The 27,057-nt window shown below is 41.0% G+C and overlaps 1 protein-coding gene across 1 annotated transcript; it reads right to left on the minus strand.

Annotated features, from left to right (window-relative positions):
• Positions 1 to 43: 43 nt before the first annotated feature.
• RIGI (RNA sensor RIG-I) lies at positions 44 to 25,959 on the minus strand. The gene is made up of 18 exons (XM_056514699.1): positions 23,558 to 25,959; positions 23,126 to 23,257; positions 21,269 to 21,447; positions 20,631 to 20,781; positions 18,803 to 18,925; positions 17,869 to 17,982; positions 16,824 to 16,977; positions 15,880 to 16,138; positions 15,017 to 15,179; positions 14,504 to 14,605; positions 12,332 to 12,489; positions 11,572 to 11,707; positions 10,549 to 10,697; positions 9,192 to 9,282; positions 8,335 to 8,505; positions 6,661 to 6,812; positions 4,841 to 4,987; positions 44 to 3,231 (listed from the first exon to the last, which is right to left on the minus strand). The coding sequence occupies exons 1-18, from the start codon at positions 23,661 to 23,663 to the stop codon at positions 2,935 to 2,937; spliced, it is 2,784 nt and encodes a 927-aa protein (XP_056370674.1). The 5' UTR covers positions 23,664 to 25,959; the 3' UTR covers positions 44 to 2,934.
• Between the last annotated feature and the right edge of the window lie 1,098 nt (positions 25,960 to 27,057).

Raw genomic sequence — 27,057 nt, forward strand, 5'->3', positions numbered from 1 at the left:
CCCTGTAGGAACACAGACTTACAGAATCATACGAGAATCACGATTTCCATGTTTTAATTCTGGTTTATTTGACAAGTTTGCATGAGATAGAATGAAGACACATACTGTGACACACTGGCAGTCTTCTGTAACCTAACAGAATAGTGGTGTGATACAATTCCCTGTTTTGTGCCCTCAAGAAGACAATCTCCACACTTTCAAGATCCTCGTCAGCAATTTCTGTGTCACTCAGCAACCCCTAATTAAATTCATGCACTCAGTGCAGTCAGTGACTGCCCAATCAATAATGCCATGAGAATGTATTTACAGGGATAACAAACTACTCCTACTCAGAGATAAACAAGGTTATAATACTAATTCTTGCCCTTAACTGTATTTACAGCAACTGCTGCAACAATTAACATAGTGGAGAAATTACTTCAAAGTAATTTCTTAATGTATTTTGCAGTCAGGTCTGGCTATTTCTGGATAAAAAGCAACTATTAAAATATTTATGAAAGAAGAGACTTCAGTGATTGCATTGTACCTGAAGCAGGCTATTGCTTGACTGTGACAGAGCACCTCTAGTAAATCCTTCAGAGGCCCACCATGATGTTGCAGGGTCTGAAGTGTCTCTCATGAGGAGAAGCTGAGATCCAGGACTATTTCGTCCAGTGAAGGCTCAGGGATATCTCTGCTGTTTGTGTACTAATATCTGAATGGAGGGCACAAAAATATGCAGCCAGGCTCTTTTTAGTGGTGCTTAATGACAGAGCAAGCAGTGGGCACAAACAGTGAGAAGCACAGGATGTTCCCTGTGAACAACAGGAAACACTTTTTCATTCTGAGGGACCAAGCACTGATGGGAGGGGATTGCCAAGAGGGGTTTTGGTGTCTCTGTCCTTGGAGATGTTCAGATGCTGTCAGGACATTTAGACATTGTCCTGGGCAATCCCTTTGGTCACAAGATGACATTTAGTGGTCCCTCCCAACCATAGCTGTTCTGTGATTCTGTGAACAGAGATTTGTTAATATGGTAGTAATCTTAGTAAGAAATATGCAATTTCAGCTTCAATTAAAAAAAAAAAATAATCAGATATTCTCAAAGGCCAAATAGGGTGTTGGTGTACTTCCCCACCCTCCCATCTCCACTGTGTACTGAAGGAAAGGCTTCTCGTATCATGCTGAAGTCTTATTAATGTGTTACTCCATCAACCTTTAGTATTCCTTTAGTTGCTGAATTGCAAAGTTGTTTCAGTCTAAAATCCTTGCGTTCTAAGAACAGGAAAATACCAAAACTTTTTAAGTTCAACTTCCCAGTAGTTACCACTATAAACTGGAATTTTGACTGATTATTTTTTATGCCAAGAGTCCCAAAGCAGATGATCCTTTCACTGTTTTAGGAACAGTGCAATGCTAAACCAGCCTTTTTTAAAAGTATTTTGTTTCTAGTATTTTTGGAGGGGAGGCATTATCTAAACATAAATCATCTTTATTAATTGTTCTGTTTCCTTTTAGGTAAAAACTAAGTACAGAGGAAGTTACTGTAGGACTGAGATTCAAGCTTCCTGTACAGTATATACCGCTTTCACAGTAAAAGCCATGGACTGGGCTGAAACATGAAGCAGTGCTTACAAAGTTCTTTTGCATTTAATGCCACACAACACTTTACAAGAACATCACAAGACTCACTGAGTAGGATTTAGGCAGTTTAAATTAATTTTTGAACTCATAAATTCAGGTTCATTTTTTTTAATTCTTAAATTAGGATTTGGGGGGCAGGAGGGGGAATTGTGCTTTCTTTTTTTTTTTTTTTAATTAATTCTGGTGTTTTGTAACATAATTCTTGCATGTACATACCTCACTACATTGTCAAATACACAAAGTGAACTTAAAATGCATTGGTTTTGGTTCCAGAAATACTGAATACTAGGCTCATTGAAGATGTGTAGAATCAGCAGGTGCTTTAAAATGTACAAGTACATTTCATAACTCTGTAGGAGTTTCTGTTTTTTTCCCAGAGAAGTCTGGGATCTAGGTAAAAAGGACAAATTTGAACACACTAATGCCTAGACTTTGTAAGAATGCTCAACCAGCTCTGACAGGAAGCTTACAGTATATCCAGTGTCTTGAGAGATTTTAGGTGTCAGTCCAGGTAAGTGCTAATCCCCATCAAAACTGAACCTTCCCCATGATTCAGGGCACTGTCTTGTCCCTTTTAGGGCTTGTTCAGTTCAGCAACACAGGAGGGTGCCCATTCTGCAACCTGAGCAACAGCAGCTTGATCAAGATGCAATGATATAAAAAAGTGCTATCATTTTAATCACAAGAATGAATCCCCAAGAGGGCTTTGCCCTACTGAATTTCTTACTGTTGCAGAAGCATTTCCTATTAAAGATAGATTTAAGAAATGTACTATCTTCCTTACAGAAAAGTTACTGGACATTTTTCTTTCAATTTTATACATCTAGGTCTAGAAGGTTAAAAGTAACTTTATAAAAAGTTTCTAAAGTAGCTAGAGTAGCACGTGAAGTGCTAGTAAGCCATGCTGTTCACAACAATGTGCAATCCAACAACACATTAGTAGTATGTAAGAAGATGCTGATTTGCAACTCAACTCTTGAAGGTGTAGCCTGCCATCTAAAGTTGGGTGTTTAGTTAGTCATTCAACTTGATCTTATTTTTTTTCAGACCAGGTTACTCATAGCCATAATGATGTGGATCTAGACGCCTAGATCCACACCGGTCACTAGAAGGACATGTATTTGTCCTTCTAGTGAAACTTCTGGTTAAGTATTTCATTATATAGCAAAGTACTGGGTTTAGTGGCTTTACCAGCCTTTTATAATCTAGCTAGAGGGGCCTAGCATAAAGAACAAAAGTTTTTATAGAAAACTGATCATCTGCTATTTCAGCATAGTGCACTAGAACAATAAATCCATTAAAATGTTGAGTTCAGCTGAATGTATCTTCATCAAAATTTTTCAAAGACATATTAATACTTTTCCATTTCTGAAAATCCATTTGTGTCCCAGTTTCAATGTCCTCTAGTACAAAGCTTTTGATTTTGATCACTGGTAGATTATCAAATGTCTTGTACTTCACTGTGATCCCCCAGTCGTGCTGGCACTCAGCATTTCGGCAATGCATCTTGCATTTTTTCACAAAATCATCAAACTTAACTGGTTTCCTGTGGGGCTTTGTTATGTAACGCTCCTTGAACGTGTCACCCAGGACAGTGTGATGAGATTCCTGAAACAACATATGCCAGAAACACCTAACATTAGAAACAACATTCCTAATTTTTTCTTGTCATTCCCCTTCCCTTCTCAAATTCATGTTCTCCGTGTTAAGGCACTTGCTATCATCCAGGATGCTCACATTCCAGCCTCTTTGGCTCATTGCTGGTTTTTTCACCCCATTCATGGAATACCGGGTACTAGAAGGACCCAGGCCTGGACTTATCAAAACAAAAAAAAAATTACTGTGTATCCCCAGTCATCAACTTAACATATTTGAACTTAGTAAACTTTTTAAAAACTGTTTGCAGTACTTGAGCCATGTGCATGAAACTAAGAGAGTAATTTAGACAATGGACAAGTTTGAGAGACTCTTGTTTCCCATGAGAGGTCATGCAATTACTTTGGAGTGGTAGAAAAAATAATCCTAACAAGGTGAAGGAATTTATATATAGTTTATATATAATAAAAGATTAAAGAAATTAACAGCCTTATTTGAAAGCATATGTACAATATGAATTGAATATTAAAATGGTAGATCCTCCTGGAAATGCAGTTTGTAGGGATTATTTTAAAAACTGAGGGGAAATTTGCAGAGTACTAAGTAAAACCACTTACTGAAGAGTTTTCTGAACTCTTGGATCTATTTGCACAGGTATAGGTGATAAGCCAGGAGCACAAAATAGAGTAAAAGTCAAAGGTACTTTAAATAGCCCTTGTTTTTTGTCAAAGAAATGTAACCAAGTTTTCACAAAGCTGAGCTGTTCCCAGCTCTTTGCATCAACTTTCCAAAAACAGTGGTAAAACCAAAAAAATCTGGCAGGGGCCTGAAGGCAGATGTGAGAATGCTCAATTGTGGCCTGAAGCCCCTTTACCACATTGCAACTGCACTTTTCAGAGCAGTACAAATAGAAGCAGCTTCAAAAGAACAAAAAGGAGAAATAAAGACTCAAAATGCTCAGAAAAGCCTCTCTTCCATGATCACCACATTCTGCGTGTAAGGAGTATTGCCTTCTTTTGTTTACAGAGAAAATGTTAATGTTCAGAAAAAGTACAAGCAAAATGTCCCTGGGTATACATAGAAGCAATGGGAACTACACCTACAGAATGGAAAACAAAGTAATATTGAAGAACTGTAGGGCTCTTCTTGTGAAATCATGGTTTACTTAGCTTTTCAAAACTCAACCTTTGAGTCAGTAAGCTGATCCCAGTACTTTGTTGTAGATAATTTTCAGTCAACAGAAATTGTGGGAGAAATTTCTCAACAGCAGAGAGACTTCCATCTAATGCTAATCAGTAAAGTAAATATCCAGCAGTAACTCTAGAAGTTTATGTAGTTGAAGATCAAGCAGTTTTCAACAAAATTTGTCAGCAGGGCTTCAGGAAAACTAAAGTGATTCCTACTGTATCCCATATTTGCACACTTTAGATAGCATCAACTCATATATCATACTGCAGAAGTAAGTCACAACTGTTCCTGTGGTTTACTGATTTTATCAAAATTTCCATTCTCTTCCGGTTTGCATAAAATAGCCCAATTCCACACTGATAAACAATACACTTAATTCAATAATGCTGACTTTTCTGGTGGTCATGGATGTAGCTCTTATACAGAAATATACCTTTATAATTCTGATGTCATCTGTACTGCAGACATACACTTTGCATTTTCCACACAAAAGTTTTTTTTTCCCTTTCATTGCTTCAGGTTTTGTTTCGTTCTTCTTAGAATCTCGTAGTCCCTTTTCCCTCCTTTGCAGGCGACATATCTTTAATAAATAAAAAAAAAATCAAGATCAATATGAAATGGAGTCATAAGGTCAGCCTAAACATGAATTTGGGCATGTAACATCTAGAAACTTATTACTCAAAGCACACAAAACAAAACACACCTTGTTCTGGCAACTAATACCAAGAAAAACATTTGTCCATTTAGAATGCAGGGCTAGAATGAGACAATGCTGCTGGCTCTGGGAATCTCACAGTTTGGAAAGAAAGCTACAGAGACCACAGAAACTGCAGGCAGAGAAAGAAGCAGCAAGGCACACTCTGAGAACCAAATGCAGAAATTGATTCCTCCAAGAAGCAGGAGCAACCGGCACCAGGCCTTGGAGATGGGAAAAGAAACGTTACAAAAGCCAGGGTGCCTTGGGTACCCTTTGTTGCACAATTCAATCTCTGAAAGCTTGTCTGGAAACACAGGATGAACTGTGAGTCCAATGGGGTATGGGAGAACTGCGTACAAAGCTTTTTTATTAGTAATGCCTGCCACTGGCTTATTCCAGGCTTCCCAGAGCTATGGGGAACACCACTGATACCAGCCACCAGCTGTACTCAACTCCAGTCAATCCCAGTCTCTGGGCCCAGCCATCCAGATATTTTTTCACCCATCAGAAAGTGCATCCAAGCCATGAACAGCCAGTTTCTCCAGGAGAATGCTGTGGGAAATGGTGTCAAGGTCCTACACTGAAGTTTAGAGAGACATCAGCCACAGCCTTCCCCATATCCACTAAAGCTAGTCACCCTGTCACAGAAGAAAATCAAGCAGCTGAGGCAGGACCTGCCTTTCATAAGCCCATCTCAGGTGGGCCTGATGTCTGATTGTCTGATTGTCCTGTATGTGATGGGTAATAGCACCCAAGATGATCTGATCCATAATGTTCCCTGTGGCACCAAGGTCAAGCTGACAGGGCTGTAGTTCTCCAGAAAAACCTCCTGGTTCTTCTTGTAGATTGGTGGTCACACTGACCAACCTCCAGTCACCTGGGATATCCTGGATTATCCAGGACTGCTGATAAAAGGAATGATGAGCTCTTCCATCAGCCCTCTCACTACCCTTTGGTGGATCCCATCTGCCCCCATAAACTTGTGTGTGGCACAGAGGTATGAGCAGGTCACTAACCAGTTTCTTTTGGATTATGGGGCCTTCATCCTGCTCTCTCTCTCTGTCTTCAGCTCAGAGGCCTGGATATACCAGTTTTACAGAGGCAGACAAGGCATTAAGCACCTTAGTCTCTTCTCTTCATCTTTGTCATTATGTTTCCCCCCATATCCAATAAAAAATGGATATTGGCCTTTGGTGGTGGTCTAAATCCACATCCAGGTGGGCTTTTGCCCTCCTGATCTTCAGCTGCAAAACATGACAATATCTTTGTACTCTGTCTCAAACTCACACATCACATGAGTCCTTCTCTTTTCATAAGCAACAGATCATAAATTCTACCTCACTCTCTTAAGTTTTTTGCAGTTACTGTACAATTGACATTCACAAACTGGCAGTACACACTATCCCTTCTCAGCTGACCTAGCCTTTGTCAGAAAACAAATACAGTGAACGCTTCCCTCAGTTTATCACTTGGCCCTACATAGAGGCTTAGTAGGTGAAGGGTGATACAGATTATGCCTTTAAAAATTGAATATGAAAACTGCACAAATCACAAACCGTTCTCGAGAATGTTGTTTCATCCCAGTTCTGTAGCTTTTCAATAGCTGCATTCATCATTTCTTCCTTGTAACGGTTTAGTTTTTCATTTTCAACCACTTCTGTTTTGCTTGTCACAAGGATGCACTTGCTGTCTCTTGCCCTTCCACGACCTGTAACAGCAACACATTTACACTCTTTAGTTACTCTTAACAACATGTGCAAAAGTGACGGGTCTGCCATAAGACTATAAAGGGCCTTCTGGGTGGCTGCTTTTGTTTGCAATGATCAGATTCAGATTATGCTGCTTCTGAAAAGCACTTCTCAATAACAAACCAGAACAAGATGCCCCCTTCCAGGTATCCCCATGGATATACCCAAGCCAATACTGTATTGCCTGCTTCTGTGTCCTCCCTGTTTTGAGTTCAGGCACCCTTTAAAATACAATTTTGTGTAGCATCTTGCTGTCTTCTTATTGTGAAAAAAAAAAAAAAAAAAAAAAAAGAAAGAAAAAGATGAAGGAGAAAAGTTTATCTCAGTCTTTATTACTAGTTTTCAGCTTTGCAAATTGGTGTCTAAAAAACCCCAAAAAACCTCTATATCCCAAAACCCTAAGGAACTTGAAATATAATGGTGACAAAAACACAGACAACAGCAAGTGCCTTCTGTTCCACCTGACTGTGCCTACAGCCTGTCTGTTTATTAAAGTTGTGACACAGGCAAACCCAGAACTACAGGGATCTCATACCAGTTTATCAGTATTTCAGATGCAAAAAGTGTTCACATTTTCTTTTGAGCCTCTACTTCACAAAAATCATTCTTTCGTGTGGTTTGACATAACCTCTTTTCTTTGCACCTGTAATGGCTTTTTAATAATAAAGACTATATTTTCATCCATAAAAGTCAATTCTGGGCCAATTATTTCATTACAGAAATAAGAAGGTCACAACACACTAACCCTGAAGGTAGAGTGCAGTGTGAATACAATGGAAATCACCTCACATTAAATTATTATATAAACTGCTTGGGAAATAAGACAAAATATTGCAGATGCACCCTTAAAAGATTAGGTAGCTATATGCAGTTCAGGCATGTGAAGCAGAAGTCAGTATTTACTGTGGTTTCTCCCCTCTACTGGCCATACTGTAAAATCAACAAATTTAAGGCCAGAGTCATGACAGACTTCTCTGGACCAGAAGGGAAGACAGAAATAGGATGTCTTTCTTTTGGTCTTAAATATTAGAGATCTGCACAGGCGAAAGCCTCATGTACCTGGGAGTAGCTGGGATGGTAATAAACCACCAGGCTGGGGAAGGCCTTCAGAAACCAAGGCAATACAAGAAATTCCATTGCAGCAGTCCTTTCTAAATTGTCACAGAATGATTTGCAATATTTCTGTCAATAGTTCTGCTTATATGTATGATTGTCTACTTGAGTTATCAGCCCTCAACAGTTCAATAACCTTGTGCAGCATTGCTAATTTTCCTGGCAAAAGAACAGACAACATCAAGGACTTGGCTCTGTGAACAAATTTACCATGTCCCATCATTCACTTGACTTTGCTCTAAGGCACAGAGGAACAACAGCAAGGCATGCACATATTACTACAGTATTCCAATGTGCCATTTAGAAGCATTTCATGTCCATTTCTAGGCCAAAACAGATTTATAAAGTAATATCTCTAAAATTCCATACCTCTGACTTGGATCATTTTGGTGACATTACCAAAGTATTCATAGAGCACCACAAGGTTGCACTCAGTAATATCAATGCCTTCATCAGCAACAGATGTAGCAATTAGCAGTCTGATGTCTTTGTCATTTCTGAATGCATCCAGTACACCCTTCTGCATCGGCAGGGTCATACCTACAGTACCAAGAAACTGTATCAGGAAAAAAACTGAAGAGCTCCATGAGCAAGATATCCACACTTGCTTTTACTTAAGTGATTAGAAATTACTACATCCTTCTGATCTGGAAAACTACTTCCAGTTTGATATGCAGCTGGGTGTATATTATACCCACTGCCCAGGGAATCCTCTTGATTTGTCACAGGAATTATCAACCAAGGAAACACCATTTTAGACACAACTCCCAGATGATCTTTATTGGAGACACCCATGCAGCTTAGTTAGTCAAAACCCAAGCTAACTCTTAAGCCATGGTAACTCATTTCAACTGTAGCTTCCATTCTATCTTAAAATGTCTTTCTGCCATCAAACACAAAATAAGAGCAGAATCTATAAAAGTAACAGAGATAATCAAGAACTAATCACAAGAAGCTATGATAGTGAAGTTTCTAAACTGCTTTTGAACCAGCAGAAAAGTATCATTGACAGTGTTACTGCTGCTTTTAACCAAATGTTCCGGACAGAAAAGGCAAGCATATCCTTAAGATCCATTCAAGATCTTCCAGATATGGCAGACTGCAAGTGCAAACCTACATGACCTTCCTCTGTTTCAGAGCACAGAAGATGAACACAAAAAAAAGCAGAACAGTTTTAGCAGCATAGCCACCAGTGGTTTAGCATATCTCAGTGCAAATCTGCAAACCTGTTTTATGGTCTCTTCTTGCTCTACCCATCAACACATCCGGCTTTATGTGGCTAAGTACAGGGTTTGCTTCAATCCACTTCTTCAAAGCCTGGAGAGCAAATCAGACAGTTAGATCCCCTGTGCAGATGAAGTGCTAGTTTGAGATAGGTAGACCCTTCCTGTGCTTGCCTAGTCAATGAATACTTCCAAAAGAAGACCCAAAAGTAGAAAATAAGGTGTAACTTGTGTGTCAGGAGGGATAATTTTTAATAGGTAAGAAAGCAAAGGCCATGCCATGATGCCAGATTAAACCACGCCAGACCAATTTCCCCTTTTCCTACTCCTGCAACTTAAAGGCTGGCCAGAGAGCAAGAAGCTTTTCAATACTAAAAAGTTTGCATTTTTCTCTTAGAAACTAGCAAGTCACTGAATGCTACACCTCTGATATCAGAAGAAAGTAGTTGCTATTTACAAACTGGATGTCCACTACACAGTGATAGCAGCACCTTCAAACTGCTCTTACAGAAGAACAAAATTCAGCCAAGCCACTGTAGGCTTTTAAATTTAAAATGGAAAGCTGCCAGAAGATGCTTGGTATTGTTAGTTTGGACTTCAGCTTGCTTTTAATTTTTCTGGTTTGCAATTCATCCACCTTGTCTGGGTGAAAAGGATAAAACAGGGAGCTGGGTCATTCAGGTGGTAAATCTGTTTGCAGTAGACAGAGGATATCTGCAGTAAATGTTTTAATCTGTGCATGCTAACGATTAGCAGCACATTAAGTTCAAGCATGAACCTTTTCTGGGAGCAAGGTATATAAGGGAAAAAAAGCATCATCCAACCTAGATCCTTGATCATCGGCAAGTATGAAATAGACCAGTGATAAGAAGAGTCCAGAGAACATCTGCTGCACAAAACTTTTCCTTTTTCTTGATCAAAAACAGGTCCTAGGGCACAGACCTTATTTACGTCTATAGGAATCCTCTGAGAAATGAATTAATACTTCCTGATGTGCAGTCAATGGAGTAATGGAGTGGAGCTGCTGATTCGTAACACCACTACCATAAGCCAAAACTGTTAAAACACATCTTGTTGTAACTGACTTTAGGCCTCAAATAAAAATCTGATGGCTTAATGATCAACTAGGACATGTGGTTAGATGTCATAAAGGACACCATAGCTGTACTGTAGTTTTTAGTAAAAGAAAAAAGCCTCACTCATCCTGCCTCAGAACATCAGGACCTAGGTAGACACAGTAAAATAGAAAGGTCAAATACATGCACATTTTTCCATTTCAGATCAAAATGGGAAAGGTAATAGATGAGGCATTTCATTTTCCCACTCCCCATTTTAGGAGTTTTAAAAACAAATGTCATACAGCTACTAAGGCTCTTGTCTTGGCAAAGAGAATAGTGCGAGTCTCCGGGTTATAGCGGTATGCTTCGTCCAGGATGCAAGCAAGCTCCTCCAACTTTGGATTCTCATTTGACTCATCTTTTGAAAGGGCAGTCAGCTCTGGCTCTTTCTCTGAAAGAAAAAAAAAAAGAAAGTTTCTTGAAAAATCTACCTTTTTTAATGCAGAAAGCAGAATTCCCACACAAACCTACTTTCAAACAGCACACACAATCTCTTTAGGTTCTTTAATTTTCCATTCTGTTCTTTCAGATGCAAACAAGGAAATCTGTTGGTTAAATGCAACAAAATCCCCATTAAAAAAAAAATAAAATTATGAATATCTCTCATTTTGTAGCAAACTGCCATGAGAACTTCTGCATTATATTGCAAACAGCAGCAAACAAACTGAGCTTTTGCACAATTTCTTCCTAGAAAACAACTGACACTCAAGGGCAGACAGCCCAGTAATTTAAAATTGCAATGAACACTGCAACACAACAGACCACAGGCTGGAATACAACCCACTGCTAACTAAATCAGAAATCAGAGAACAGTGACAACCCCTAATTTTTAATGAGAAGGGTACAAGGGCCACCTGCTTCTCCCCAGAAGACTGGGACTGGCCAGGCTAGGCAGTGCACTGAGCAGTGTATGTTGGTTTATCTAATGCTACCAGCATCCACGATTGTAGACCATCCCACTACTTGTGGGGCACACCCATAAGAGCACTGCTGGCTTATCTCCAAATCAGGCATGCAAAAACTTACTAGAGCATCCAGCTACAATTTTTACTATTTTATCAGCTTCTGCACTAGAAGCTTACAGTCCCAGAAATTTCATCCCCCCACGTGCCCTAACACTAAACTTGCACCTATGCAGTCACTACATCTTCTGGAAAGTGCAGTTTCTGGAAAAACAACTGCACTTCCTCTGAGGAAAACACCTGGACCATCCTACCATAAGCTCTCTTCTCTCCTGCAGCTGTCACAGGTGCTGTGGGAAATACCTTGAAATTTCTCCGTCAGTTTCTTCTCTAACTCTGTATATGGTCCATTTTTAACATTTGTGAAAAATTCATTCAGGTAGGCTAAAGCATCTTCGATGCGAGCATCTTCACCGATAATCAGAGAGTCGTTGAATTTCTGCTTGGAAAGAGAGACATGCCTTTAGGGCTCATTTTCCACAGGGTGGGATGAACACAATTTAGCTAATTAAGTGTTGCAAACTTGAGGTGTTCTTCCACTTCCGTGACAACACAAGCACTGCAAAGTCTCCCCTGCACTAATCTGTCCCTGGTGAGTATCACTGAGACGACTCTTACACGCCTTATGCTTTAGCCTCTGCCAACTTGCTGCAGCCTTCAACATCCTCACTTAGGGGAGAGGTAAGTATAAATCTCTTCACTGTGCAGGACTCATGGAAACAGCCTGAAGCTGAGTCAGGGGAGGCTTAGTTTGGATATCAGGAAAGATTTTTTACCCAGAGCATGGTTAGGCATTGGAATAGGCTCCCCAGGGAAGTGGTCACAGAACCAGCCTGACAGAGTTCAAAAAGTGCTTGAACAAAGCTCTTGGGCTCATAGTGAGGATATCCTCTCTAGGCAAAGGAGCTGACTAAATGATCCTCAGGGGTCCCTTCCAACTCTACATGTATTCTACAATTCTAAATAGAACATTGGTTAAAAATCTGCTTCTAGGTGAACACGTGTATCAGAAGGAACAGAATGACTCTGCCTCTGTATGGAAGGGAAGAGGATGCACACTTACCCGCAAGTGCTCAGTACAAATGAACAGGTCTCTACAAATACTGCTCTCCTTCTCCTTATCTTCCAGTTGCAACAGTCTGCATTTCTTCTGAGTGGAAACTATCCATTGTTCATATCTCTGTGTTCCAAGGTAATTCTTGTTGATTTGGGAGATGGTATCTATTAAAGGAGAGAACAAACTTGTTCACCTTAAATAACAAATAAAAAGAATTAGCTAGAGGATAACACATTTCCCACTAATACTGGCTTTAAAAAGTATATGCAAAAGAACCGTATTATGATACAATCACAGAACCACTGAGGGTGAAAAGCACCTGTTGAGGTCCTTGGTTCAACCCTCTGCTCAAAGCAAATCACCTAGAGCAGGTCCCTAAGTAAAAATGGGATTTGAGTACTTCCAAGGACAGAGAGTCCACAACTTCTTTGGGCAACCTGTTCCAGCAAAAAAGTCTTCTGTTACTTAAATATTTCTGTTTGTTCTGCACTGCCTCTTGTCCAGCCTCTGGGAACCACCTGTGAAGAGTCTGCCAGTCTTCTTCCCTCCCTGTGTTTCAATGTATACCCAGATATGAGCCTAAAATTAACTCAGTACAATTCAACTGAGGATCTGTGTACATACACACATCTTCAGGGATTTTAGTAATAAAATTAGAGCTCCCTTATCCTGAAGAAGCCTACAGTATTCAAAAAAATGCACATACATTGCTCCTTGATTTACAAGCTACTCAATAGTTTATATTAATTCATGAACTAGTCCAGAAGCATATTGTCCAAGGGGCTGTCCTTGAGGCACGACTAGTTGGCAGTACCTCTTTACTGCATGCATACTGTGCCTGAGTCCTACATGGGCTTCAGTAACCACAGGGTCCACAGAAGAGAAGCCACTGATATTCATACAAGAGGAACTGTAATGCAAAATAAGCTTCAGAAGTGTTCGCTTAATGTAATACACATTTTGAAAACCTCTTTGTTCTTTGATCAGGCTTCTTGGATTTTGGGCTGTTCTGTTGGGGTTTTTTTTTTGGTTGTGTGGGGGTTTTAATTCTCCCTTCCTGCCCCAGAATATAGTTCACTCTCAAATATCTGGGAAGTGGAGGGCAGGAGGGAAATCCATAACTGAGGTAAACAGGTTTAAGGCACAGCAGTCAGTGTGCTAAGCATAGACAACGTTCTTTAATCCAGAGCTGGAGAGACCAAGGCTGATCCTGAACATAACCATTCATGGGTCTCTGCTTTGTGCCCCATTCTGCTCTCCAATTTTTTACAAAAGCCACTCAGAGGACACCACTTAGGAACTCTGCAAAAGCAGAAAAGATTCATTTATTTCTGAAGAGTTATGGAATCAATCTCATGATCACAAGACTCATTTTCTTTTCCGACCATGCATCTCCTCTCTGCAAACTTCCACTCACACCAGAGTAGCCCTTGAACCTGGAACCTTACTGACAATTGTTTCCTTTCTTGGGCAGCCTTATCCTCTCTCCAGTGATATCCATGTTGCACAGATCCTACTCTGAAACATTACCTCAAAGACTTTTCAAAGGAAAATAATGGAGACCTGATAAAAAGTGGAAATAGGAGTACCCATAAGCAGGACAGAATGCTGACCAGAAAAAGTGGCCAGGGCAACCCCAGAAGTAACAATGAGTGCAGCTCAGAGACCAGAGAAAGCACAAGAAGTGTCAGAGCAATGTGAAAATTAACTTTTGCTGTAAGGAAAAAATTACAACATTCAGAGTAATACCACTGTGATGTTTCTTATTTTCCTAACAGAGACAGACTGGGTGTGAAGGATTCGGAGAAATGTTTAAATAAGAACATACAGTGTATCTCAGCAATGAAATCCAGCCCACTGCATTTTGAATGCAAGCCCTTTTGTTTCAGATTCTTTAAATTCAGAAGGATTTAACAGTGTCAAAAGCATACTGTTTTTAGTTGCATGTAACACAATGGAATTTAAGCAAAGATGTTTACGACTGTCAAACTAATCAGGTATAACAGGAAAATAGTTGAATCTCTTATCTGTAATCTCTTATTTAGGAAATATTGGTTAAATGTAACTAAAAATGAAGGAGAAAGGAAGTGAAAGAAGAGTGTCTGATCTTGCAGCTATAAGGATTCACAGATTTAATCAAATACTGAACTGCAATACAAGCATATTACAGCATCTTACCCACTGAATAAATCTTCCTCATCAACATCTCTGTCTCAGACATCAGACCTGAGATAATGTCTGCAAAGTGATTCTGAGCTCGCATTTTAACCCATCTGATATCTAGAGAAAAGAAATGTAAGTAAAAAAAAGTAAAACATTTCCTCAGGAAGCACAGAACAAATTATTGTCTAGAAGAATGCTACACATGGTGCTCCATGCAATCACAATCAAGTTTATTGTCAATGAGCACTGCAGGTGCACAGAAAAAGCAATCCCCAGTCCTCACTGGCAGAACTGAATAAAAACTAGAGATGGTGCATCAACAGAAAAGAGAAAACATGTCCAAGTGGGCACTGCCTTACTTCAAGAAAACAAGAAATTACAAGCCTAAACTTCTTTCAAGCTAGCAGGAAGCAAAACTCCAACTTAGTTTTAAACTTTTGTCTTAATCTAAAATACAGGGAAATTGGATAACTGCCATTATCATGGTGCTTTGCAACTCACAGGGAAATAAAAAGGAAGTGTGCTTACGTGTTTCAGGCTTGTTTCCAAACCTCTGCAGATCTTCTTTGTTCTCTCTGACAGTGGATATGGCCTGTATGTCAAGGTAGGAGCAGAGGGTGCAGATGTGCTCTACAGTTTCATTAGTGCTTTTGGCATTGCCAACTCCAACAGAAGCAGTTAAACCTACAATCTAAGCAAACACATGAAGAGCAGTTGTTTCTCCTTTGTCACAAATGTAATAAAACCAGGAGATATTGTTACCAGTCACCAAATTGCCACCATCTTCAAAAGCATGGAAACAAAACAGGCAGAAGAAGCAAACAAGAAACACGCACAAAATCTTAAGAACCAAAACCTGTTTGTACTCATGCCCTCTCCGAGGCACTCAGACTTTGAGTATTTAAATTTAAAATAAACTATCCAGCCATTTAAATCCATAACAAGCTGTATTTGCCAGTGCTTATCCTACAGAGGAAGAGCAAACCCACACCCAGACTCATTCTTTGCATTCATTCAGAGATGTCTTCTCAGCTGGATGAAAACCTCATGCCAGCAGAGGCAGTGTCCCCATTTTATTGGGCAGAAAACAGCAACAGAGAGGTAACAAGGAGGTTACTAAATTACATGCTTTCTCAGCTCTTCGCTTTGCTCTCAAGTACTCCAGTCTTTGCCGTGCTTGATCAGTCTTTCTTGGCAGCTGCAGGGAAGACGTAACATAGGAAAAAAGCCTGGAAGTGCCCAAGAAGGAAAAAATGATGCTACCATTTCCATTTTCAGCCGTTGTTAAATGGGAGCTTGAACTGGATCAGCACAAAAGGCAGGACTTTGCTGACTGCATTGCAAAACACTTTCACCTCTAATGTTTCCACCCCTGACGGGCTGGGCCTTACCTGAGGCAGCTGGTTTGCAGAGGAGTCAAATTTTTGGTCCAGGTATCTGGTCATCAGCACATTGTAAGGGTGGTTGCCTGTAGTGTTGTGGCACTCATCGAATATCATCAGAGTGAAGATGGAGAGGGAGCTAAGGATCCCTTTCTCCATGCTATTCACAAGAATCTGGGGAGTTAGCACAATGATGTCACTGTCCTGTATAACCTTTTCTACGGAGATATTTGCAACTGTTTCACCACAAATTCCTTGAACAGAGTATCTGGAAAGAAGATACAAAAAACGGGGTATGAAAAAGGATATTTTAGAGGACAAGAAAAGCTAGAAAAATGGGCTTCTCAGCAGGCTTGAAAGGCAGTTACTAAGTTTCAAATGTCAAAGAGTTGGAGCTGGCAGTTGGACCACAGAAGATGAGAAAGAAACAAAGCTGAGGGTAAATAACTGGATTTTCAACTGCCACTAACAAAAACATATCATATTTGAGGAGTGGTTAACTTGTGCATTTAAGCTGCATTTGCCAGTGTACATGTAACATCCCTTTCATGTACATTGAGGGACTGCTATAGAGGCTCTGAGAATGGCAAGAAGAATCCCAATGCTCCTGCCAGAAACCGCCTCTGCTTTGGAAGCAGGTGTGAAAGGAGTCTCAAGAGAGAACACACCTCACCCTTTAAGTACAGAAATATATTGTGCAGAAATACTTTCACCATTTCCACAGATGCACAACAGTGAGTGCTTAAACTCTCCAAAACCAGACTTCAGATTCTCCAAAAAAAGTCTGCCACAGCAATGCCATCCTTACAGCTACACATGATCCTGATGTTACTGTCAAACACTCTTGTTCACCCATTGAAGCCCATTAATAAACCCATTACACCTTGCCCTAGCCACAGCTGACACATAAGGCAGTTTATTTTCTGGAAGACACCAGGTAGAATTACACTTACCCACTCCTTTCAAAATGCCGCCTGAACACATTTTTCTGTTGCTCATACACTGGCACTTTGGTTGCAAGGAAGACAACCTTTGCCTTTTGTCCTGAGGGAATGTTTTGCAAATGATGTTCACAAATCAGAAGTGCCACAAAAGTTTTTCCAGATCCTTCAAACAAAAACCATGAAAGGTAAAGGAATAGTATGAAAAGGTGCATCTGTGAGCAGTAGCTTGTCTCATCTGAATGCCTTGTAACAAAGGGGAGCTGACAATGGGGTCACTACTCTTCCAGACTTGAACACATTTGGAACAGATTTGAACACAAGGATATTGCTTACTCAGGTGAGGAATCCTCCCTTTTTCTCTCAGAATCTCTGTCTGTAAAGGCTTTTAATCAGTCACTGGGGATTAAAATCAATTTTCAGTTGTATTTGAATTCTTTGAAATCATTGAATCTGTTTCCCACTCTTAGCATGTGCTCTCACATCAAATCAGACTATGTACAGACATCAGGCCTTTTCAGCTTCCATCCTTCCCCATGCAGCCTTGCTCCTCTCCCATTTGTTTTCCTTTGGGCCTCAGCTCAGGGTAGAGGTCTCCTCTACCCTGCCTCTGCTATCCCACTTGCCTCTCCAGGGCTCAGGGGAAAATTAGGCTGTCTGAATGTTGTAGGCATTGCAGTAGAGAAGAGAGGGGAGCCTCAGGCTAACTCATCCTAGTTTTCCTTCAACTTGCAAGACAAATTTCTTAAATATCTGCAAAGATTAGTGACTGGCTTTAACTGAAAAATTCACACTGAGGAGTGAGAAAGCAGAAGTCAGAACATGGAAATGAATGCTGAATGTGCTGAATACAAGCACTGACATGCCAACAGACATGTTGTCTTGCCAGCCTCTGTGCTGACCATGGTCATTAATTGCAGGGTAGATCTGGATCTCCTGCAAGGAAGACAGCTTTGAAATAAATAGTTGAAGAAGTCTGATTCAACCTTTACCATTCCTTATCCTTCACAGCCATATGCACCAAGAGAATTTTTCTGAGAAACATCTGTCTCCTTACCTGTGGGGGCACAAATCAATGTGTTTTTCCCATCAACAGCAGGCTGTGCAAGCTCAATCTGGTAGCTCCGGGCCTTCTTTGGTTTATAAACAGACGAAGACTCATACATACTTTCTAGGATAAAACAGTGCTTTTGTGAAGAGTGTTGCAATAAAAATGCAAAAAATGTGTTGTGCCTCATATAGTTGCAATCTAAAATGATAAAGGTAAAAGAGTCTTTGCACTCTACACAGAACATTCTCTGATAGACAAGCCTCTGAACAGGACAGATGCACCAAACAAGAATTTTGTGTGAGTTTGATGGCACAATTTTGTTACCCCTCGACTGTGATTCACAAAATGAACTCATGTCAAGGTCTTGGCTGACAACACTCACTCCAACTGGTCTTTTTTCAATCCAGAATGAAAACACAAGGGATTTTTTTTCCCCAAATACATGCACAGGATTTATTTTTGCTTTCTGCTCTACAGACCATTGAAGTTATTACTCTCTTAAACTGTAGTCTTGTCAGAGTGTTTGGACTGAAGGAATAGGAACTAGAAACTACTGGTGGAGCAAAATTTGCCATGACAGTCACTGCACAGACCCTTTGCACTCACATTCAGTTCTCTAAATGGGTTAATATCAGGTCATGTGGGAATTAATTATATCAGAGAAGAGGTGCATAAACAACAGGCTGGTTGGGGACATTTTTTGATCACGTGCTGACAGAACAACTTTTCACTAAAAATGTGATAAATGAGGGGCAACCCCTAACATTTGCAAAGCCCAGCATGAGATCCTTTAAAATTAAAACAGAGGACAGCTAAAACAAGTCAGAGATTTGTACTAACTGCTCAGTACCTTCATTGTGGCACACCACATCTGTGTCCTTTGGGAATCTCTAGGAAATGGAAAACACGAACCACAAACTTTTAAGTTCTTAAGACTTACCTGAAACTGAAGAGAGATTTTCACTGAGATTATCACATTCTGCTTCTTCAGAAAATGTCACCATGGTTTCAAAGTAATTCTCAGAAGCATCTGTCATTTCACCATCCACATCTTTGCCATTCTCTATATAAATGGAAAAAAAGGCACGTTATTGATCCTTATGATTTTAAAATGTATTTGCTGTGACGACAAGGTGAAGGAGTTGGTTGCTGGAAGAAAAAAACTACATAAAATGATGCTGCACACAGGCTCCTTTTCAAAGAAGATGGATAATACTGAGAATATTGGGTTTAGAAGAACCAAGTGCTCAATGCATGTCTAAAAATTTCCAAGAAACAAAGAAGACAATAGACTGGGAGGAAAATTTATCCTCTGTGTTTAGTGACAAGAAGTCACTGTGTAACATGGACATTAACCACAAGCATGAAAAATTCTTAGGAATTCAAAGAAGCTTTGTAAATTCAAGATTATGCTCTTCCTTTCTCCCCACATTTTGAAAGGACCCAGAAATTGTAAGAACATCTCTATTATTTATATTATAAAATGTCAAAAGAGAAATTTTCTTTGATGTTAAAATTAATACTTTCTCAAAGAACCCTCCCTGGGCCCAGCATGAAGAGTCTCTTTGCAAAAAGAACACAGGATCACAAAGCACTGCTTTTGGAGTGGGAGAAAGAACACATCTGCACATCAATCCAGCTCCAGAAAGCACATTGATATCTGCAATTAATTTCTGGTACTAACTCTTCTTAACTGCCAGCATAAAATGTTTCCAATATGGACAATGCTTCTTCAGTAAATTGACTTTGGCTTTGCTGAGTTGGATTTTAGAGGAAGCTGCCCCAAAAGATAGTGATAACATTAAAAATACAACTATCAACAAATAATATGTATAGCCACCATCTACATAAAATAATTATGTATTATTTTGCCTGTATTTCAATAAAATTATTAATTATGTGTACAATTTTATGCATATACAATAATTAATTCTCCAGATAAGAAATTACTCCCTTTGACTGGAGTAATAAAAAAACTTCAAAATAACAAATATAGTTTAAGAAGCCAGTTAAATATAGCTTACTCCTGTTGCTAACTAAAAAACCAATTCAAACAAGCACCTAGGGAGACAGCAAATGTAGATATGTAGATATATAGTCCAGTTTATCTAAAAATCACATTTTTAATAGCAAAATCATGTATTCTTCTCTAAATTCCCCTATGTTGTAAATTACTTAGACAAGTATTTTTCAAGGAGGGAAGGGTAAATTCAATGACAAAAGCAAAATCTTAGGAGAGACAATTCTGCAGTTTTACAAAATGTGAACATAAGGACTTGGTAAGGGATGCTTAGAGATTTCTCACACAAAAAGGTATATGATCTCCTCTGGGCATCATAGAAGCGTGTCAGGATCTAGACTATCACATTACAAATCATATTTTATTAGAAAATATTGCATCTATCACAACTCAAACAACCAAAGAGATGGCAAAAGTTGAATTAAGACGGGAAGGAAGAAAATAATTGGCTATTTTTATGCCTCAAGAGCCTGTGCTGCCTGATTCTTCTTACCAAAAAAGTACCATGCCTAACCATTTGGGAGGAAAAACTGTCAAAAACTAATTTCTGTCTGTTTATAGGATAGTACTTGTATTTAATTTTATATAAAAGGCTTTAAAATAAATCTTTAAAAGCTTTTTCTTTTTAGACTGCAAAGTAGTCCGACGGTATCCTTCTAAATTCATCTGATTCTCCTGAAAAAAAATTGCTGTCTGGTACAAGAACAGGAAAAGAGTATAACAAAAAAAAAAAAAAATCATGTTTTACCTTCTCTTATATTCCACAGTTCACTTGCATTGTAATATCCTGCATTATCCAGTGCCAGCTGAAGACTTTTGGGCCAGTTTTCCTTATCCGAGCGACAGAGGCACTCAATGAGTTTGGTTATCCCAGCTGCTTTGCTTCTGTATTCACTGATCTGTGCACACCACAAACAGAAACCGCTGAAGGTTCTGAGCAGCCAAACCCACTCTCTTTGCTTAGCAGGTGAATTTGTTATGTTTGATGTTCAACTGAAACTTGCATTTTTCCTCAATGAATAAGAGCTTTACAATAAGATTCAGCCATTTACCCACTACAGCTTCAATTCTGCCAGGGTAGTTACACACTAAACTTAACTGGACTATAAAAATAGGTATGCTATTTGTTTGAACGTTTGTAAATGGCATTAAATGTCACAGAGCTATTCTGTCAAAGTCCTTGCAATAAACTTTATCTACCATAAACCTCTGAGGCCTTCCAGTTCAGAATAGGAAAGGAAAAAACTATAAAAATTACTGCAGACCTGTGGCCAGCCATCCTTCTCACCCAGCCACCTGTCACACAGGCACTGATTCATCCCACATGAATCAGCATCCAGCACTTTCCCGAAACAAAACTAGGCAAATACCAGGATTTTACCATACCTGCAGGATCTCATCACAATCCCTCTCTATCAGGCACATGTTTATATATGGCATGATTGCTACAGGATCAACTTCTAGCATTGTTGCTTCTATCCTCTTCAACAGCTGCCTGTGCAGCTCCAGTTTTTCCAGCTTGCTGAAGTCCCAGTTTTCAATTGCTTCTGCCAGCCCAGTATAACCTTTCAGAAGAAGAGACAAATCATTACTGTGAATTCAATCTCTATGTGGAATAGGTAGGAACAAGCTGAAAAAACATTTTCTGAGCCACACTGGAGAAATTAAAATTATTTCATCCTGTAAATGATATAAAACTAGGTGAGCCACATAGAGTTTTTATCTAATAAATGACCATTTTCCTTTTTAGCACTTGTATGTCTAATACAAAAAACCCTATGCTAAAAGAGCACTAGCACCTGCAATAAAAGAGCCACACTCTGTCACAGGTCACATCACACAAGCTACTATATCCACTCTTGACTGTCAATCATACAATCCCTGGAATTCTTGCATTCCATGATGCTCTTCCACAGGATTCCCAGAGCATAGGACACTATGCAGAATCACAAGATGCTTCAGTGGCCTTTTGTTTTATTTACTAGCATTTTATCTTCTACTCTTGTGCTTGGCTCCATCCACCTTCAAAAATCCCTACTGTACTGGATTCAAGCCAGTCCCTGACTGAAATCAATACAGACACTTGCAACCTAGACACTCATCAAATAGCTGAAAATACTGTCCTAAAACAGACAGCGGCAGGGAAGCATATTTTAAGGACTTGTGGAAAAAGAAGATCAGGGTCCCAGGGGAACTTGTGGGCAAACAAAAGGAATTTGCCCAATTTTTACTTCCTTTTAGAAGACCAGGAAAGTGGTATGGATACTTACCACAATAATGTCTTTAGTGTATTACTTATCCCTGCATCTGCCAAAAAGAAGAGTGATCCTAAATTCTAGTATCTGGTCCGATTAAAAGTACTTGGGAGTGCACTTTGAATCAGAAGGCTAACAGTCTCAAATTTTTGCTGAGGATACACCAAACTGAACATTACTAGCAGGTTCAAAGTAGATAGTTTTGCAATTCAGAGATCAGGATTATCAGACTGGTAAAATGTTGCTCTGGGCCTAGTACTTGTTTTAAGGGATGAGTGGTCTACATCCAAGTGATAAGAAATTTTGTAATATTTGTTCACTGAGATAATTATTCATAATTGATGGTGAAGAAATTAAAAGTAGCTTACGACATGAGCTTGTGGGGTTGAACATATCCAGTAAATCATCAACAAGAACCTATGATACAATATACATGTATAGAGGAAAGCTGGCAGATGCTGCTAATTTTATATCTTCACAATCTCTTCTGTTCCATTTCGTAAAGGAAATTGGATTAGGAAGTTACACATTGAAGTAGTTATAGCTCCTGTGGAACAATCATTCTCATAAAGTACTAATGGGTACTTACTTATTGAAACAGACAACTTTCAATGTCACTGAGTAATTTTTAACAATTTTTAAGAGTCATCTAAGGCTCTGTCGTTGAGTGAAGTTACCCCACGCTACCAGACAATCCCCAGGCACCTCCTGAAACCCGTTTGGCTTTCGGTTTCAGAGGATTTAGCCTCCTTTCATTGTGGTTGCTGAGAACAATGTGTGTCTTGTTCAAATGCTCTGAGACAAACAAGTCCCGGGTCAATGAGGCTTTCTCCATCCTCAGAATTGTTCCAGCTGCTTCACTTCCCAGCAGGCTTATTTCCAGGCTCGCCTTTTCCTGCGGCATCGGCCGTGGAGCGGCGGCAGCGGAGCCGAGCCCCGGCCGTGCCGGCTGGGGAGCAGCGCACAATCCCCCGGGAGCGGCACCCACCTGCAGCCACCAGCGCATCCAGGAATCCCCGGAGCCAGCCATCCGCCTCCAGCAGCAGCACGGCATCCAGGAACAGCGCGGCGGCCGCCGTCACCCCCTTCTCCTCCTCCTTACGGACCCTCTCCTTCACCTCTGCGAGGAGCCGGCACAGGCAGTGAGGGCGGGGGCAGGGGACGGGGGATGGGGCAGGGGATGGAGACGGGGCAGGGGATGAGGCAGGGACAGAGGAGGGGGCAGGGGATGGGGCAGGGGATGGAGACGGGGCAGGGGATGAGGCAGGGACAGGGGAGGGGGCAGGGGATGGGGCAGGGGATGGGGCAGGGGAAGGGGATGGGACAGGTGCAGGGGGCAGGACAGGGAGCAGGGGCAGGATAGGGGAAAGGGCGAGGGGAAGGGGGCAGGGGCAGGGGTCAGCCTGCTGCCGGCTCTCACCGTCGGACAGCCAGTCCGTCATGTTGCTGAGGACGTACACGGGGTTCAGGCTCCTCTCGATGTACCGCCGGTAGCACCGCAGGTTCTGCTTCTCCTCCGCCGTCATGGCGAGGCCGGCTGCGCACCGCTGCCAGCGGTCCCGACCCCGATCCCGACCCCGATCCCGGTCCTAATCCCTGTGCCGGTGCCGGGGCCGAGCCCGCCCCAGCCGCGGTACGGACCGAGCTGGCAGGGGCTCAGTGGGAGCCGCCCCCAGGTAGGGAGCGACGGGAAAAAGAAACTTCGGCGCTGCCGGAGAATGGAAACCGAAAGCGTCTGGGAGGGAAACGCTGCTTTCCGCTCGCGTCCGTCCTTAGCTGAAGGAAAAGGGGACCGCTGCCACCACCCTGGCTAATCTTACGGATGTATACGGCTGGAAAGGCTGGAACCAGCCCGGTTTTGCGGCTGTCAGGATGAGAAAAAGCACAATAAACACCGGCCTACCTTCTCCTCCCTCTTGTCCCCAGAAGAGTTTTCACGGGCTGTATCCTGGGGGGTTTTAAAGAGATAGAAGCCCTTCTAAAAGCTTTTGGAAAGCAGGTCGGGCAGGTGAGCATTAAAGGAGAAGGCTTACCACAGGGGCTGTCCTGTTAAAGCACCCGCAGCTGGAAGTGCTGCTAAGCGTGACAACTCCACTTGGAAACCTCCCTCTCACCACGTGCTGAGTGGATGTGCCATACCCTAAAGACGGCTGGCAGGTGCTGGCCCAACACCAGGTTCCTGCTTTCTCTAAAGCCTGCCGACACAAGACCACTGAGTCATGGGCTGGTACTGGACAGACAGGGGGTAGCAGGGGCAGAAGGAGCGGCACTGAGGAAGGCATTGACATTTCATTTTCTACTCTAGAGTCCACTTTTACTCTCAAGTATTTAATATCCTTCCTTTCCTTCCCTTTCTCTGAAGACTTCTGTCTGTTGGAAGAGTGATGGGGGATTGGAATAGGCTGCCCAGGGAAGTGGTGGAATCACCATCCCTGGAGACGCAGTCCTGAAGGTGTTTAAGAAAAGACTGGGTGTGGCACTTAGTGCCGTGGTGTGGTTGACAAGGCGGGCAGAGGTTGGACTCAGTCATCTCAAAACCTAATTTTTTCTGTGATTCTGTGGTTTCACAGTATATAAGGAAAGTACTGTTCTTCTCAGAGGCTGTAAAGGTCATTAGTGAGCTTTGCAAAAGCCTTTGGTGTGGTTTGTTGTGTAAACCTGATGCCAGTCAGCATGAGACTGAGCAGCATGTGGATTGCTGCAATAGAGTAGGGAAGGGGCAGCAGGATTTCCATGGATAACTGCATTTTCACTCTGTAAATCAAGAGGATATTAATATATTCATTTCAAAGACCTTCTTTCCATCATTATGCAAGAAAGCTGCTTGTGGATTGATGCCTGTTTGAGGAGTAGATCACCTCCACTCTCAGCGGTGGGTCTGCTGAGGGCAAGGGGACCTGGCAGCAGGTAAGGTCCCTGAGGAAACCAGAGTGCTCCTTTCCCAGGATGGATCTTGGTATGCATCCTACCTCACTTCCCAGGGATCCTCTTTTCCTCACAATGTCCTTGATTGCAACGTGCACAGACTCCTGCTTCAGCTTTCCATGCCTACTGCTGAATAAAGTAAAATACACAAGAGCAAAGGGTGCTTTGGTATTGAGACCCAAAGTAGCTCTTTGATGTCCTGAGAGTATAATATTATATGTACAGTGAGCTGTTAAGACACAGTAAATATGAACATCAATACAAAATTAATTAGATTTGCTAAATCCCTCGATTTTTTGTGGAAGACAACTGACTGTACACTGGCCTGAGAAATGTGCTGATAAGTTGTGCTGTATCTCCCTCTGTTGACCAAGACTTGAATCACACGTGACTGAAAGTCAAGAGAATGGCGGCTGGGTGTAGTTTTATTTCTACAGGAGGATTCTAAGGTGGTCTTTAAAACTGCCCATCTCTGTAAGTTCCTCAATAATCATCCACCACTCAGAGAATAAAAAATTGGAAAAAATTAAGTATCATTATTAAATTGTAATTGGTGTCGTGTGAGACTGGGTGGTAGATTCTGTAGTGGAGGAAGAAATACGTAACATTTTTGATAGAAAACAGCAGACAAGGAGGGCTGCAATTCCTAATCCTTCCATTACTGCAGAACGCATTGGTATGCCTCAAAACAACATAAGGTGCTGGACTGGTTGTTCACTGCAGTATCTACTGCCTCTCTTGCAAAATCCTCACAAATCTCCAGCTCTAAACCAAGGGTGTGAAACACCTTTTGAACAAACACTGCCATTCTTATTCCATGGTGACTCCTCCATCTGATCCCACTGGACCTTCCCTTGGGTTAATCTGTAACAGCAGCGTCTTTTCACAATGATGTTTTGCATGACATTTTATGTTTCTTGGGAAAAAACACGATCTCTGTTTAAAATTATTTTCCCCACCTTAAAATGTGTTTTCTCTTTTCTGAAGACTTTTATATCCCGTTCACAAAGGCATGGGAAGGCACCCTGGTGACGGTATAGTTATGCTCGTTTACTTTTACTCTGTGCAAAGCAAAAGACAGGGAATAGAAGAAAAAATTATTTAAATTGCCTTTGCGTGTTCTGTGTCAGGAGGTCAGCATAGCACATAAGTAGCTTTGTAACAAAGAAATTATCCTTGTGAAGGACATTCTTATTTATCTTTGGCTTGAGGAAAATCCTCGAGATACTGTCTTCTTCAAATCTTCAAGATACTACTACATTTGAAGTAGGCTTGAATCTCCTGTAGTGCTTTCAGCCTTTCCTTGTGAAATGAACATCAGTTTTTATTCTAGTATGTTTTGTCTCAAGCACTTTAGGTCCTGATACAGCGAGACAGAAACTGAGCTGGAGCTCAAGAGCTGAACATGCAGAGAGACAGGAAAGAGCAGAGGGGGCTGACAATGTTTGCTAATGTTTTGTGTCTTATGAAGCAGACCTGGTGAGTGCTGCCAGCAGGGCTGTTCAGTGCTGCTCACTGGTAAACCTTGCCCATCTGGGAGCTAAATTTATTTTTCACAAGACTTCTGAAGTGTCTTTCTCAACCAACATGTATGATATTCCAGTCCTGGTTTTCAACAGGCATTTGGTACTGCACAGTCCTCTTCATATTGCAGGAGCTGTTGGCCCAAAGAAATTTTTGAAGTCTTAGAAACTAGTGGAATAGAATGATAAGACGCATTTATGACTGTCAGCAGCTGAAGATGCCCAAATCTTCATTATCTCAATTATTTTAATGTCTAATGTTTTGTTAGAAGGCTCCTACTGGAAAGTAAATCTCTGAAATGATCTTGTGCATTCCCCATAGTATTCAGCACACTAATGTCCCATAGGTAGCAAAAAGGAATTATGGTCCACTGACTTATGTGCATTCAAATCTTTACAGGTTTAACTGGTCCCATATGAGGTGATGAATAGGAAATAGTAATTATTATCAGCCAAGTCAAACGTCATGGAA

This window comes from Oenanthe melanoleuca, chromosome Z, assembly GCF_029582105.1.
Source record: "Oenanthe melanoleuca isolate GR-GAL-2019-014 chromosome Z, OMel1.0, whole genome shotgun sequence".
NCBI classification, from domain to species: domain Eukaryota; kingdom Metazoa; phylum Chordata; class Aves; order Passeriformes; family Muscicapidae; genus Oenanthe; species Oenanthe melanoleuca.